Here is a 13,340-nt window from a genome sequence, read left to right on the forward strand (position 1 = left end):
TCTCACTGAAGCTCACACCAAAATGTTCAGGACCTTATAGGGTTACAAAGATTGTTGGCGCTAATGACTTCCTACTGACAGATCCCATGACAGCGCTCCGTCGTGCAATAGCCAATGCTGACCAGATGACAGCACCTTATGAACCCCAACTGGACATGCCCGTGACAGGTTTATGTTCTACAGGAGGAAGACTTGTAAGGACTGTGTGGTGGAGACAGCAATGGCAAGGCCGAGAGATGGCGCTATCGGTAGGAGAGACATGATTGTCATCAACACAGTGCAGTGGCGCAGCCGAGGGAGGAGAGTAGACAGTGTTGTGCGAGACGTCTGCACGCTTCCTACCCGGCAAAGAACAATGTGATAATTCAAGCAAAGTATTTGAAATTGTGACTCTACAGAGAACAATGTTTGCATTCTACAACCCAAATAATATTGGCGACTCTTAAAGCATAACTTGTACAAACACTTCATGAAGATATAATATTGGATAATCATAGGCTACCTGATGTCCAAACCTTGATAGCACCTGTAAGTCTTGGAACAGGATGTGTGGCTGTGCTTGTAGTGTAGTAAGGGCAGGTTTTCCATGCAGGGGGCGCATCAAGAAGTCATGCCTGACGCCCAGTTGTGGCAGTGTCTCCCTGGCCAGAGACAAGTGCAGCCTGCTGTGGACGATCGGTGAGCATCTCAAGCAATGCATAGCTTCAGTCATGGCTATCATTCTAGCTTATAGACACTCTCTTCATAGCTTGTTACTTTACCCTTGCACTCTAGTACTTTATAAAGAAAATGGTAAGCTGTGCAAGTTGGTGCCTTTTCATAATTTTAATTAACGACACAATAACAAACAAACAGTGATCGTGAAAGCTGCATGTACAACAGGAACAAGACACTGGAGGAAATCTCAAGTGAGTGAGTGAGTGCAAACTTTATTCTAAATGTCTGGCGATTTGGGTGGCGTGGGGCCATAAGCACCCCAGCCTAGGTGACGGCCTCGAGTCCTTGGACACGGGCGGCTTCCTCGGCATGCCGGACGGCCCACAGTTGATCAGTGAGGTCGTAGCTGAGCAGGGCTGCCTCCCAACGCGCCCCTCGATTCGAGACTGCCATGTCTACCCCGTTCGTCAGGGACTCCTGCTGCTTGCTACCTGTGCATGCCCACAGCATGTGCTGCAGCGTCGCTCTGGCTCTGCACGCTTTACAATCATTGGACGAATAAATGTTGGGGTAGCAGAGGTGAAGGATCGCCGGGTTTGGATATGTGTGTGTCTGCAATTGCCTCCAGGCAACCGCCTGTTTCTTGTTTAGTTTGGTGTGCAGTGGTGGGTATTTACATCTGTTCAATCTAGTGTTGTGTGATGTCTCTGAAAGTCTCCATGCAATCCCACCACGTCCACTCCCGCATCGCTCTCACGGTGGGCGAGATGTCGGGTTGCCAGCGGGCGCAGTGGCTCGGCATGCAAGTCCTTGAACCGCGGCGTGGGCCGTTTCGTTGCCCGGGAGTGGAGGGTCCGTGTGGTTGAGGGTCCATATGAGGAAACTGTCATTTTTGTGGCAAATATTGCTATCTTGAACTTGGAGAATGCGGGCGGCTTCCCGGGAGATCCGGCTGTTAGTGTAGTTGCGTGTCGCTGCCTGCGAGTCGCTTATCATCACCTAGGCATCCGTGGTGGCCACCGCGAAGGCTATCGCCACTTCCTTGGCCGCCTTCATCTCTTTTGTGCGTGTCGCCGCGCTCGCAATGCAAGTTCCGCTCTGGTCCGTGATTGCGACCATGAAACCACGTCACCATTCATAACGGGCCGCATCTATGTCTGATGTCTGATTTCCCTTTATTCATTACTTCTCTCCACCTTGCGGGTTTCCGCAGAACTACTACGTCAAACACTTGCTGTTGCTTCATGTTGTCGACAAATTCGACTTCGCCCTGCCATCTGCTAGCCGCCTGGTTAGCTCAGATGGTAGAGCGACTGCCCTGGAAAGGCGGTGGTCCCGGGTTCGAGTCCCGGACCAGGATGAATTTTTCTTCAACTATGAGGCTTTTCTTTCAAGGAACCCATATGGGTTTTCTTTGTAGCAATTGCTACAAGCGGGTGGGTGTCTGATTTTTTCTTTATTCACCGAGGCTGAGTGTCGCACCATGCTCAGCAATTCGAGGAATGCCGTGCGCAACTTTGCCAAGGGGCGAATATGCGCGCCGGCGGCCGCCATCATCAGCAAGCTCCAACTGCAAGACCGTGGCAGCATCGTCCGTATCAAGTGGTTCCCGGCGCATGCCAGCGAGTGTGCATCCTCACCGAACCATAACGAGACAGCCCATTCGGCGGCGCGAGCGCTTACCTTCCGCGCCCCCGAGAGTGACCGTTCCGTGTGGTAGTTCGAAACGAAGGACAGATTGAGGAGTTATGCCGAAATAACCAAGTGTTACCGCTTAGCTCAACGGACAATGCTGCCTCCCCACCCGGCACTCATTCGGGACGAGTCCGTATTCCTAAGGCAAATACAGACCGCGTCACTCCTCGCCCCCGCAATGCTGCACGTGTTTCACCCAGAGCTCTATCTGAGTGGGCTGTGTGGTGTTTGTGCAGCGGGTCCGGCGGACCAATGGCACATCATGTGGGACTGCGCCAGGTTCCCGACGGCAGCTACCTCCAGGACTTACTCGCCCGAACTTCAAGCTGCACTGCAGTCTGCAGACAAGGACTCACAACTATGGGCCATCCAGCAGGCCCGGGGTGCGCTCGAAAAGCACAAGCCTCATGACCCACTACAAACAGGCCCAACTGGGGTAGTGTAGAGTAGGGTATAACCCTGGGTCGACGCTTGGCCAGCGTCACGACGCGTTAAACCGTCGTTTGCTTGCACTTTATTAAAGTTATCCCTATCCTATCCTAAAGCAAAAACTGCGTGCGGACAAGGGTTGCTGCATTGCGGTAATAATGGACCCAGGTGCCACAGTGTTCATCAGGAACTTCCAATCAGGTCCGCCATGGATACCTGCTTCAGTTAACTGCCCTACGAGCCGCACCTCATCTGAGGTTGTATTACAATATGGAACTGTGTGGTACAGTCATGGGGACCACATTTGCCCCAACCTCGTACAGCCACCACCACCAGCAAACACTGTGCCTCTAGATCAGCCAGCTGAGCAACAAGCAACAGAGCCTGTGGAGCCTGCAGGAGCTTTTGCTGAACCAGAACAGCCACAAAGTCAGCCCCACAAGAGAACTGGGCTGCCAGCAGCGGTCATGCCATTGGGAGAAAGTTCTGTCTGGCTGCGAAAAAGTGCCCGGACAAGACGCCCTGTGAAACGATATTCACCATGACAAGAACTAAAGGGGGAGGAGTGTGACAATTGTTGGTGTTGTGCTGCACTAGCTGTAGCGCCACCGGCTACTAGCACCACCTGCTGCTGCAAGCAGAAGGGGATGTGAGGAGAGCAGGGCTACGGCAGTTTTGGATGATGCAGTAAAGCACTTCTTTTGTGTTCACTGTAAGCTCGGGTCTCGGCTCCACTTCTTCCAAGTATACATGGGACAGTTACGTCCTCATTTTTATGTTTAATTAATTAATTAAATAATTGCACCAGTTTATTTGGTTGGCAATACATGATTGTCATGATGCTGGAGACGAAAGGCTACATTAGCAGTCACCTGACTAGGCCTCTATACTCACGGACAATGCGCCAGCTTGGTTACTTGAGAAGGTTGCTTCGACAGTCCACAAAAGAAATCCGTCTTTTAGCGTACAAAACGTATATTAGGCCAGTTCTTGAGTACGCCTCGGTAGTGTGGGACCCGTACACCCTGAAGAGCATTACTCAATTGGAAAATATTCAAAGAAAATCTGTTAGATTCGTGTTTAACTGTTATAGCTGGCACGTATCTCCGACAGTTCTTATTAACGAAATTAACCTGGAAACATTAAAATTAAGGCGATATAGGGACCGTCTGAAATACATGTATTTACTTTACCATGATATGCTGGGGATAGATAAGGATATGTATATTACTTTAGTCACTAGGCGTGCAACACGATCTAATCATCAGAAGAAAATAAAGGAATTTTCTTGCAGAACAAACATATTTAAAAACACATTTTTTCCTCGGACGATAGGTGAGTGGAACGCGCTCTCTGCAAGTACAGTGGAATGCCCGACCGTCCAGTCATTCTGCAACCAGCTGAATAGCATTTAGACTTGATGTTATATGTATATGTATGTATGAATGTAATTTTTCTTTTTCCTTTTTGATTTACAATATACGGAAGTGTTATTTTCGCTTGCTTGTCATTACTATTTGTAGATTTCTTGCTGCTCAACCTACCGAGCATGCGTGATGTCTTTCAGCATACCAGTAGGAATGAGACTCCTTGTTATCAATATCGCGTTGTTATCAATATGCTCTGTACAGTTTTTGCGGTTCAGCGAATATCTGTATTTTAAAATATATTGAAATTTTTTTATGCATTTTTCGTTAGAATGTTCTGTACGGCTTGTGCGGATCCTGTTAATTTTTGTTTTGTTCATCTGCATATCGCACTGTCCACTCCTGTCTAAGGCCTATGACTAAGGCCGGCAGTATCCTGTAAATTAAATTTTTTAAAAATACAACTTTTCTTGGCTATGAAGCGAAGGCTACGGAAACTAAGCATGCCTCTTTTACCGCTGCTGGAAGTAATCCTGCAGTTTTCTTGCATGGGAAATAGAAAACAATACTTCCTTTTGTTTTTTATTTGTTACAGCACCTCATTTGAAACGATACTTAACATTCACCAGCCAGCTATTAGTGTTTTATTGTATTCTTAATTTGCTCTTTCCAGTTTTCACACTCCCGAGACTGTCACACGTTTTGCACATTCACCAAACGCAAAATGACACCTGTGTCTTCTGTCGAGTTTTCGTCACTTGCTGTCCGGCCAATCAACTCCCCTGAGAGGCTGTTAACCAACTTTAGCAACAAAAGACTGTTGAAGCACACACAAAAGGATTTTCCAGCCTATACGCGGAAATTGATCGAACCGATTTGGGAATTGCAATCTCCAGTTTGTACAAACGAGTGGGCGAGCTGACGGCTGCGCCGGCTCTACCGACGACATTGTCGGTTGCGTGTCCAAGTCCTAACTGACACCATACAGCTGCTTCGGAGCTCCGACGCAGGCTGCGATGCTCGCTGTTCAGAACTTGTTATATATTGGATGTGAATAAATATTGGTTCATGCCGAGTTGATTGTATCTGCCTTCACTAAAGTAACGAGGTTGTGCGAGGTTGGCAAAACCGAAACCGGTGCCCCCATAGCTTTCGCTTCATAGCCAAGAAAAGTTGTCCGCGAGTACAGAACCTCAGTATGTGTTTCTCACATTACAGCAGTGGAAAAAATGTGCTATATAATATAAAAAGAAAGAAGAATAACATGAAGTGTACAAATGTACGACACAAATGCAAGTACACTATATAAAATCAGAGGCAAAGAAAAGCAGTTTTTACCATAGCAAGCATGTGATGGTTACCTTGTCTACATACATGAAGGTGCTGCTTTCAGCACCTGACCGTGGCATTTATACAAAACAGCTATATTTTGCACTTGTAACCTGCCAGTTGGTAAGAATTGACTTGAAAGGCAGTTAATCTCCCTGAGCTGTCCTTGGGTATCAAGAAGATATAACTAGGAATTGTAGTTTTTTTTAGTATTTACCAGTAAATGGCAGAAAAGACCTGCCGATATACATTTTTATAATTTGGTTTATCCAAAAAGTGCTCAAATTAGGAATTCATCACGGTTGCTGAAACTGGTTTTGTGTCACACCGTACTGGAATGTAACCAGTTTGCGAGAAGCTGAGGTCACGACAGGTCAAATTAACTGCTCACAAAACTCTTTAACACCTATTTTTGAGTATGTAAGTATAATTTTGCACCCTAGCCAAGCCTGTCTTGTCGAAAAACTAGAAATAATACATAGTAAAGCAATTAGACTTATCTACAATAAATTCTTGCATCACATTATTGCTAACTTGTTTGTGCGTCCAAACGTGCATCCAAATTCTGTCTTTTCGATCCAATTTCACTACAATCATTTTTCTACTTTATCATGGAATCATAAAAATTGAGGAGGAGGAATACCTGAAGCCACCGTGCTGGCATTCTGGTAAAAACAACTATGACAAGTGCATCCAGCTGCTTCTCACATGGTGTCACACTTTCAAGTGCTCTTTTTTTCCCCAAAGCTATAGAAATGTGGAATGGACTGCCAAATAGTGTTGTGAATTTCACTAATGCTGATGCTGCTTGTTTCCGAAATTCAATTGTTTTGCAAATCTCTGCTTGATCAATGATAGTGGTTTTAAAGTGTGCTCGATGACTGATAGTTTTTATTGTGGAATTACATCTATTTGCATTTTCAGCATTTTTTGTTCTGCATCTTTTCTTTATAAATTGTGTTCCTCATATTAGCACTGCCCACACACAGCACCTGTACCTCCTTCTTGTACGAGCCTGTGCAAGGCCTACAGGATAAATAAATAAAATAAGTGATGTTGTTAGGAGCTCTTGCATGGTGGTGTGAGGGCTGGATGCCAAGGTGCGACGCACTTTACCAACATCACACCATGCAGTGCTGCATAACATAGAGCTCTGTTTAATTGCATGGCTGGCCGAACAGAAGAGAACAAAGTGCACTTTGGGTTTTCTTAGGGCCTGGCGTTGTAAGGCAGGCAGAGAGGAGCTGAGGTGCTATGCTAGGCTTCCACAGCAGGTACAAAAACTCGTTATAACATGAGGCTTTCCTGCTGCTCTACTTGCCAGTTGTTCTCTTAACCCCTTTTCTCAGTGCTACAGACCCCTTGTAAGCTTCCTTATGAAGCGCTAAAGGTGAAAAATGCAAGAAGCTCCAGTCAGCAGTATGTACCAAAAGAGCTGTTCAACTTCTGTGCGAGTACCCACACAATACTCACTGCAATGAAAGAAATGGGACGTTGAAGAGCAACGTGCACCAGATTTTCCCTCTATAAGTACACGCGAATGGATAAATCTCCTTTTCTTAGCAACCACTCGATCCATTTTGATTACTTATCTTGCATTTAGAAAAATAAATTAAGCAATAGTAAAAGTAGGAACTGTATTTTCAACTATTCTGGAAAATTGCAATATTAAAGAACTCAATTCAAGTGTCAAGTTTACAATGCTGTAACTTGGCAATAAAAAAGAATATAATAATTCTGTAAACTGCACCTAGTGATAATTCTAAAATTTATGTAGTATGCACTACTTTCAACTATGCTAGTTATTCACGAGTAGGACTTTTGCAAAGCCATCATAAACATGTGAACAATTTTAACTTGAGCTGTACATATATACTATATCCACTGTGACTGTTTGATATGCTCTAACAGATGCAGTTTACAGAACTTTGGTAATGTTTTTGGTGAAAAGTTATGGATTTGTAAACTTTTTGCTTCAATTTTTTGTTCAACTTAGTGACTTTTAGTAATCATTCCACAAAATATTGAGGCCCAAATAAAAAAGTAAGTTTTCTAGAGTCACTGGAATTTAATTTTTTTGTCAAATGCAATAAATTTAATTGAAATCAGTCTAGTGGTTGTCTCTTAAAGGAATTTCTGTGCTGCACATGTATTCGAATAACTGGCCTCAGAGTTGGCCCCGAGGCAAAGCCATTACTCTCCGGTGACACAAAAACGAAGACTGGCCTTGAAGTCAGCGACCTTGCTTGCCAATTGGTAGCACACACATGCTGCTGCACGGAAGCTACATGCTTTTTCAGACTGAAGGAGTCTCTTAGCATTATCCAGCAGTTTACAAAAGTTCTTCAGGTAGCAGCAAGGTTTTATATAAAGTTGGGCTAGTTATGATGAATGCATACTTTAAGCCATTGTGGGAAATGATGAAAAAAGAAATGTAAGGTCACAGGGTGGCTGGCCTTTTACAACACAAGTTTATTAAAAGCGACAGACAAAATGAAAACACCACTTGTGTAAGCGTGCACCATTAAGGAACATCATGAGATAAATCAGCAGGCAGCTGCGTCTCACAGTCTAACAGAGACAGAAGGTTCGGATACGCAATTGTCATGCTGCCTTTGTATATGGAAAGCTTTTCCAAGTTTGCAAACTTTATTATTTTGTGTGCTTAACATTAATTTTTAGTGGCCACAATAAAGGGAATACCTATCTCGCATTTCGTAGCACATAGTAATGCGTGTGGTTGCAAACCTTTCTTCAATTGTACTAAAATGGGTGTTTCATGTGTTGCTCTTAATAAACTGTAGTTGTTAGGTAGTGCTCGTGTTATGCACTTTGTGGTTTTTTGCACGCTGATTTCAAGTATGTATTTTTTCAAGTCATTCTCAGTTTTTCACAAATACCGGTGGGCCTCAAGATTACATGAAAGTCTCAGTGAATGTACTGAGCATTTAGGAGTTTATAGCGGCTGCACACAATAATAATTGACATAAGAGAATCAGTCAATGGTGTATATCCCCCCCCCCTTTCTTTTGACAGAGGTTAATTGCAGTTGATGTTCATTCTGTCCCTGCAGGGCAAAAGTTTCCAGCATCTTCTCAGGAAGTCTCACTAACGGGCGCGGTCCACTTTGAGGAACAACCAGCAGACATCAATGCTTCTATGCTCTGCACGGGCCTCACGTCTTACGTACAGGTCAGCCTGCCTTTTGCTACTTTAAAGGTGGCAAAGCATGGCTGGCTGGCAGCTTTGCTACCTAGCTATTGAAGTGAAAAGCTGAAATCAGTTGTTGGAACATACACAAATCATTAATGGCCTGAACTGGAACAAAGCTGGAGTCATATTTTGCCACAATTTCATTTTTCATTTCTTTGTGCTTTGATGTTTCATATTATTTTTCACTTATTACCACCTTAAGGGTTTGCAGGCATTATTTAAGGGCAGGCAGGCGCTCTGCGCACCACCTGCTGCTCCCATCTCCCATTGCAAGTACCATATGTTGCTGCTTATAACCCACGCCAAAAATCTTTAAAATTTACCATAAAGTCAGGGTGCAGGTTATATGCGACTTTTGCCTTGAGGTATGGCTTCACAGCAGTGAAATTTTGCCTAGAAGTAGGGGTATGCGAATATAAAATTTTCAGTTTTGAAGAGAATTCGTAAAATAAAAACCAAGTGTGAATCGAATCGCATCGAATCGAATCGAACATTTTTTGAATATGAATACTACTGGTCTTGCAGAAATTCAAACTTTTTTACTAGGCATAGGTATAAAATAAAGCAAGTTTACTGCATAGTAACTAACGTACAAAAAATTATGGTTTGTGTTCAACAAAACTCTATAGTACAACACTTTTGCTTGAGGATATCATAAATGTAGTTATTTAATGTTGTCATGATGGAAAGATAGCTGCTCGACACGTTCGGGGAGTAGCAGCACCCTCCTGCATGTCCCAGTTCCTTTAGATACCTAAAAGAGCTGCTCACTGGACACTTTAATGCCTGGTATTGGCAGGTACCTTATCGCAAGCTGAGCGAACAGTGGGTGCCATGCTTACACCACCACTCACATAGATCTTCTTCTTGGTCCAAAATTTGATTATGCACATATGTTTCTACCTGTGCTTGTGGCATTTAAAATTGCTGCTGGTTGATGAACTTGTCAGTCTTTTGACAGTGCTGACGTGGAAGGTTCTTCTTGGAAGTTTTTGTTGTTGAGAACGTACCTAGGTTCCTTGGCGTTTAAGTTTTCCTTGCTTCTTCTAAAGCCTGGTCTTTAATCTAGTTTGCCATTAAAGAATACTAGTACTAATCAACCACCTTAAGACATGAGTCTACAAACATGCCAAGCTTGCTACTTGGTCAAATTTGTAGTTTGGAAACAATGCTTATAGGCGCTTAGCCAGATTAGCAGCAGACACAGAGACCTGGTGGCATGTGTTGTCCAGGTGCATGAAGAGGCAGCGCAGCACAGTCTGGGCATTAGAGCTTATAGTATCGAGTAGCCATAGGCACCAGCAGGGACCCTATGACAGTGCCCCATTATTACTTTGGTACTCTTTACTGCACGGCAAATATACTGCACCGCAATACCGTACATATGCTTCGCCGCATAACAGCTGTACTGCGGCAAAGCTGACCTAATAGAACCGAAAAAGCAATTTTCGGGGATTCGAAAATTTCGAGTAGTAAGCAGGGGCCGTATTCTGTAGCGGTTCCTTTGGGAACCGGTTCCCTTTGGCTGTTACGTCTGGATTACGTCACTCGGAGAAAGAGTGGAACGGGGCGGCGTGAGGGGAACCAATCAACGAGCGGCGGTCTGCCGGAAGATCACGTCATCATTTTTGTTTGTACTTAGGGGACGGTATAGCAAGTGAAGGATGTTGCTGGTTTGATAAAAAAACATTCGTTTGTATAGAACACTTGCAAATATATTTTCAGTAATAAATGTGAGCTTGCGGCGCAGGCCGCTACTGGGAGTTGTAATTTTATTTGTGTTGTTTTCTTATTTAGTCGCTAGGTGGTGTGCCATACGTTATGCAAACAAGTTGCCTCGCTTTGTTTACGTTTTGGACTTGCCAGTTTGCGCGCCGAATCCGAAACTGGGTCCTCATGTTTGAGCGAGGCCGCGTGATATACTCGTGTCATTTGTTGAAGAGCACCCCTACCTTGCGAAGGCGTCGTGTGTGCTGGGTCAACAGCTGACGGCGGCGCGCAAGGAGGAGCTCTGGCAGCCAGTGACTGCCTTGCTGAATGCTGAGGGCCCGGCAGTGAGAACTGCAGCCCAATGGCGCGGCGTGTGGAAGAAAGATGTGTATAACGCCCGCCGTGATGCAGCCGCTTTGCACGCCGAAAGCAGGTAAGCACACTCGTTGACGGAGCTTTTGCGCACCATATTCTAACAAACGTGTTAATCACAGAGGAACCGGAGCTGGCAGCCTGCCCGGACCGCGAGGGCGCGTCCTCTCCCTAGTTGGAAGGGCGAGCGCCATCGGAGTCTGCCCGCCGTTCTTCGAGCCCGACGAAGAGGTGAACATCAGCGCATGGGTTTCAATAGGTCAACGCCAAGTCGACGCGCTGTCGCGATTTATGGCAACACACACGCTTTTAATTTTTCAACTTTGCCCCGTGCGGTCCGTTTATGGAACGCACTACCAGATACCATTGCATGCCAATATAAACACACTGCATTTCGCAATCTGCTAAACGATCAATATGCCGTTTCAACCGTCTAAACACGTCATGTCTTTTGTAATTTTCTTGCATTTTTTCTACAAGTTAAAGAATTTCAGTGGTCCCAATTTCTTTACAATACTTACTACTGTATAACATGCAAAAATGTTTACAATGTTATTATGCTATTATGTTGTTGTTTACCATTTATTGTTATTGCTCTACATATTGTATTTGCTAATGTAATAATTTTCCATGTTCTGTGCGTACTCCTTTCATTATGCTGCAGTTTATTTCTTTCCCGATTCCATACTAATATGTTACCGTATTTCCCCATTTACACTATAGCTTCTCGAAGGCCTGTAAGGTACATGTAAATAAATAAATAAATATTTACAATGTTTGCAGATGACTGTATAGTATATAGGGTCATCAACAGCGAATCAGACCAACAAGCGCTACAACACGATTTGGATTTGATTGCCATATGGTGTGCAAAATGGAAAATGTCACTGAATGAGAAAAAGAGTGTCCACGTCACCTTTACCTGGAAGAGCTCATACGACAGCAATCGTAACACTATAAATAATGCTACTCTTGAACAAGTGTCAGAATATAAATACTTAGATGTATTTTTTTCTGCTGATCTAAGGTGGAACAGACACGTTACTCATGTTAGGAACAAGGCTGTCGGAGCATTAGATTTTTTGAAACGTAACTTTAGTAGCTTGCCACAGAAACTTAGGGAGCAACTGTATTTCACACATGTGCGCAGTACACTGGAGTATGCGTGTGTTTGCTGGGATCCACATGCTACAGAACTTGTAGATAAACTAGAAAAAGTGCAGAACAGGGCAGTTCGGTTTGTCCTTGGCAATTATGACAGGATGCTTAGCATGACAGAAAGCAAAAAAGCATTAAATTGGCATCTTCTTGAACACCGTCGCCGAAATCTCAGATTAAAATTTCTTCATAACGTATACCACTCTAATACGGGGATAGCCAGGTAATTGTATTTTCAGCCGCCCACATATGTTTCTAAAAGGCGAGATCACAAATTAAAAATATGTGAGATTCCTTTTGACCCTCTATTGCATGAATTATGAAAGTCATTTCTTCAGCTTTCATTATTGATTGAATGAACAAACATGACTGTAATAATAAAGATAAAGCTTTGTGCCAAATATGGCACACCATGAAGATGGCTGAGCGCTCTTGCTGCCATGGGCGGAAAACAAAGCTTCACGGACGGTGGCCTTTTAATGTGATGTGGGGAATGAAATGAAACAGTTGTTTGCTGCGTTCAGGCACAGATGAATGTTTCACTTCTTCTATCTTACCGACGACTTGTTTGTGCAAGGTGGCCGCTTACATCTTTGTTTCTTCTCGTCAAATTCTGGCCAGTGGCTGACTTGGTCAGATCGGTCGTCTTTGGGTGGCATTGCGGCCGCTGGTCCCTGTGCTTTTTTGACTTGAACATGGAATTCGATGTCCTGACTAGAAGTCCTTCCTGGTCGCTAGTTGGGTAGGCACTTGTTATGCGAGGTAAGGCATTCTGCAATTCCTGCTTTTAATTGAGCCAGCGGTAGTACTTGTCTCCTCCTAAGCTGCTCCTGCACCCTCCTGTACAATACCCATGCTGTTACTACCGATAAGTCTAGCATAGGCGTAAAAATTCGAAAGTGCCATTTCTTCGACATCTGATATGTATGCAGTAAAGTCCAAACAGAGAGTCCAGCAGGTGGACACCACCCATGTGCCTGTTATGGACCTTTACTACGCTGGGGCAATCAATTTCGCGAAACACCTTGGCGGAGGTAAACCAGCGCTTAGTCTTTTGGACTGGATCTCTCCCAACAAAGCTCGACAGAAATGTCACGGCGCGGTTATCGTATCAACGCACACACGATAACTCTACGTCATCTATCGCGCTTGTGAGTGCCTCTGAAGCACCACGTCCTTTACATTTCAGTTCCTTTTCGCTTTTCAGGCGGCTGTTTGGTAGACAATTCGCCCTCACTGTACCGATCGTCAAAATTACATCTTGTGATAGAGTGACCTGCAGCTTCGGGCTATTGAACAGATGGCAGCACGTTACCATATGTTGTATTTCAAGTTCATACTGTGCCAAATATGGCACACACCGATTTCGGTTTCTCTGCTGTAGTTGCAGGCAAAATTGAGAAAACTAGT

The 13,340-nt window shown here is 44.4% G+C and overlaps 1 protein-coding gene and 1 non-coding gene across 3 annotated transcripts in view; both read left to right on the forward strand.

Annotated features, from left to right (window-relative positions):
- The window catches only part of LOC126535529 (AP-5 complex subunit mu-1-like), a 196,152-nt gene that overhangs the window by 163,821 nt on the left and 18,991 nt on the right, over positions 1–13,340 (forward strand). For both annotated transcript variants that reach the window (XM_050182341.3, XM_055073185.2), the window contains 2 exons: positions 593–678; positions 8,551–8,669. In XM_050182341.3, the coding sequence (XP_050038298.1) occupies positions 593–678; positions 8,551–8,669 (205 nt within the window). The remainder of the gene's footprint in view (positions 1–592; positions 679–8,550; positions 8,670–13,340) is intronic.
- TRNAS-GGA (transfer RNA serine (anticodon GGA)) lies at positions 1,944–2,017 on the forward strand. Its single transcript has one exon. It is a non-coding gene; the product is annotated as a tRNA-Ser (tRNA).

Source organism: Dermacentor andersoni, chromosome 7, assembly GCF_023375885.2.
Source record: "Dermacentor andersoni chromosome 7, qqDerAnde1_hic_scaffold, whole genome shotgun sequence".
NCBI classification, from domain to species: domain Eukaryota; kingdom Metazoa; phylum Arthropoda; class Arachnida; order Ixodida; family Ixodidae; genus Dermacentor; species Dermacentor andersoni.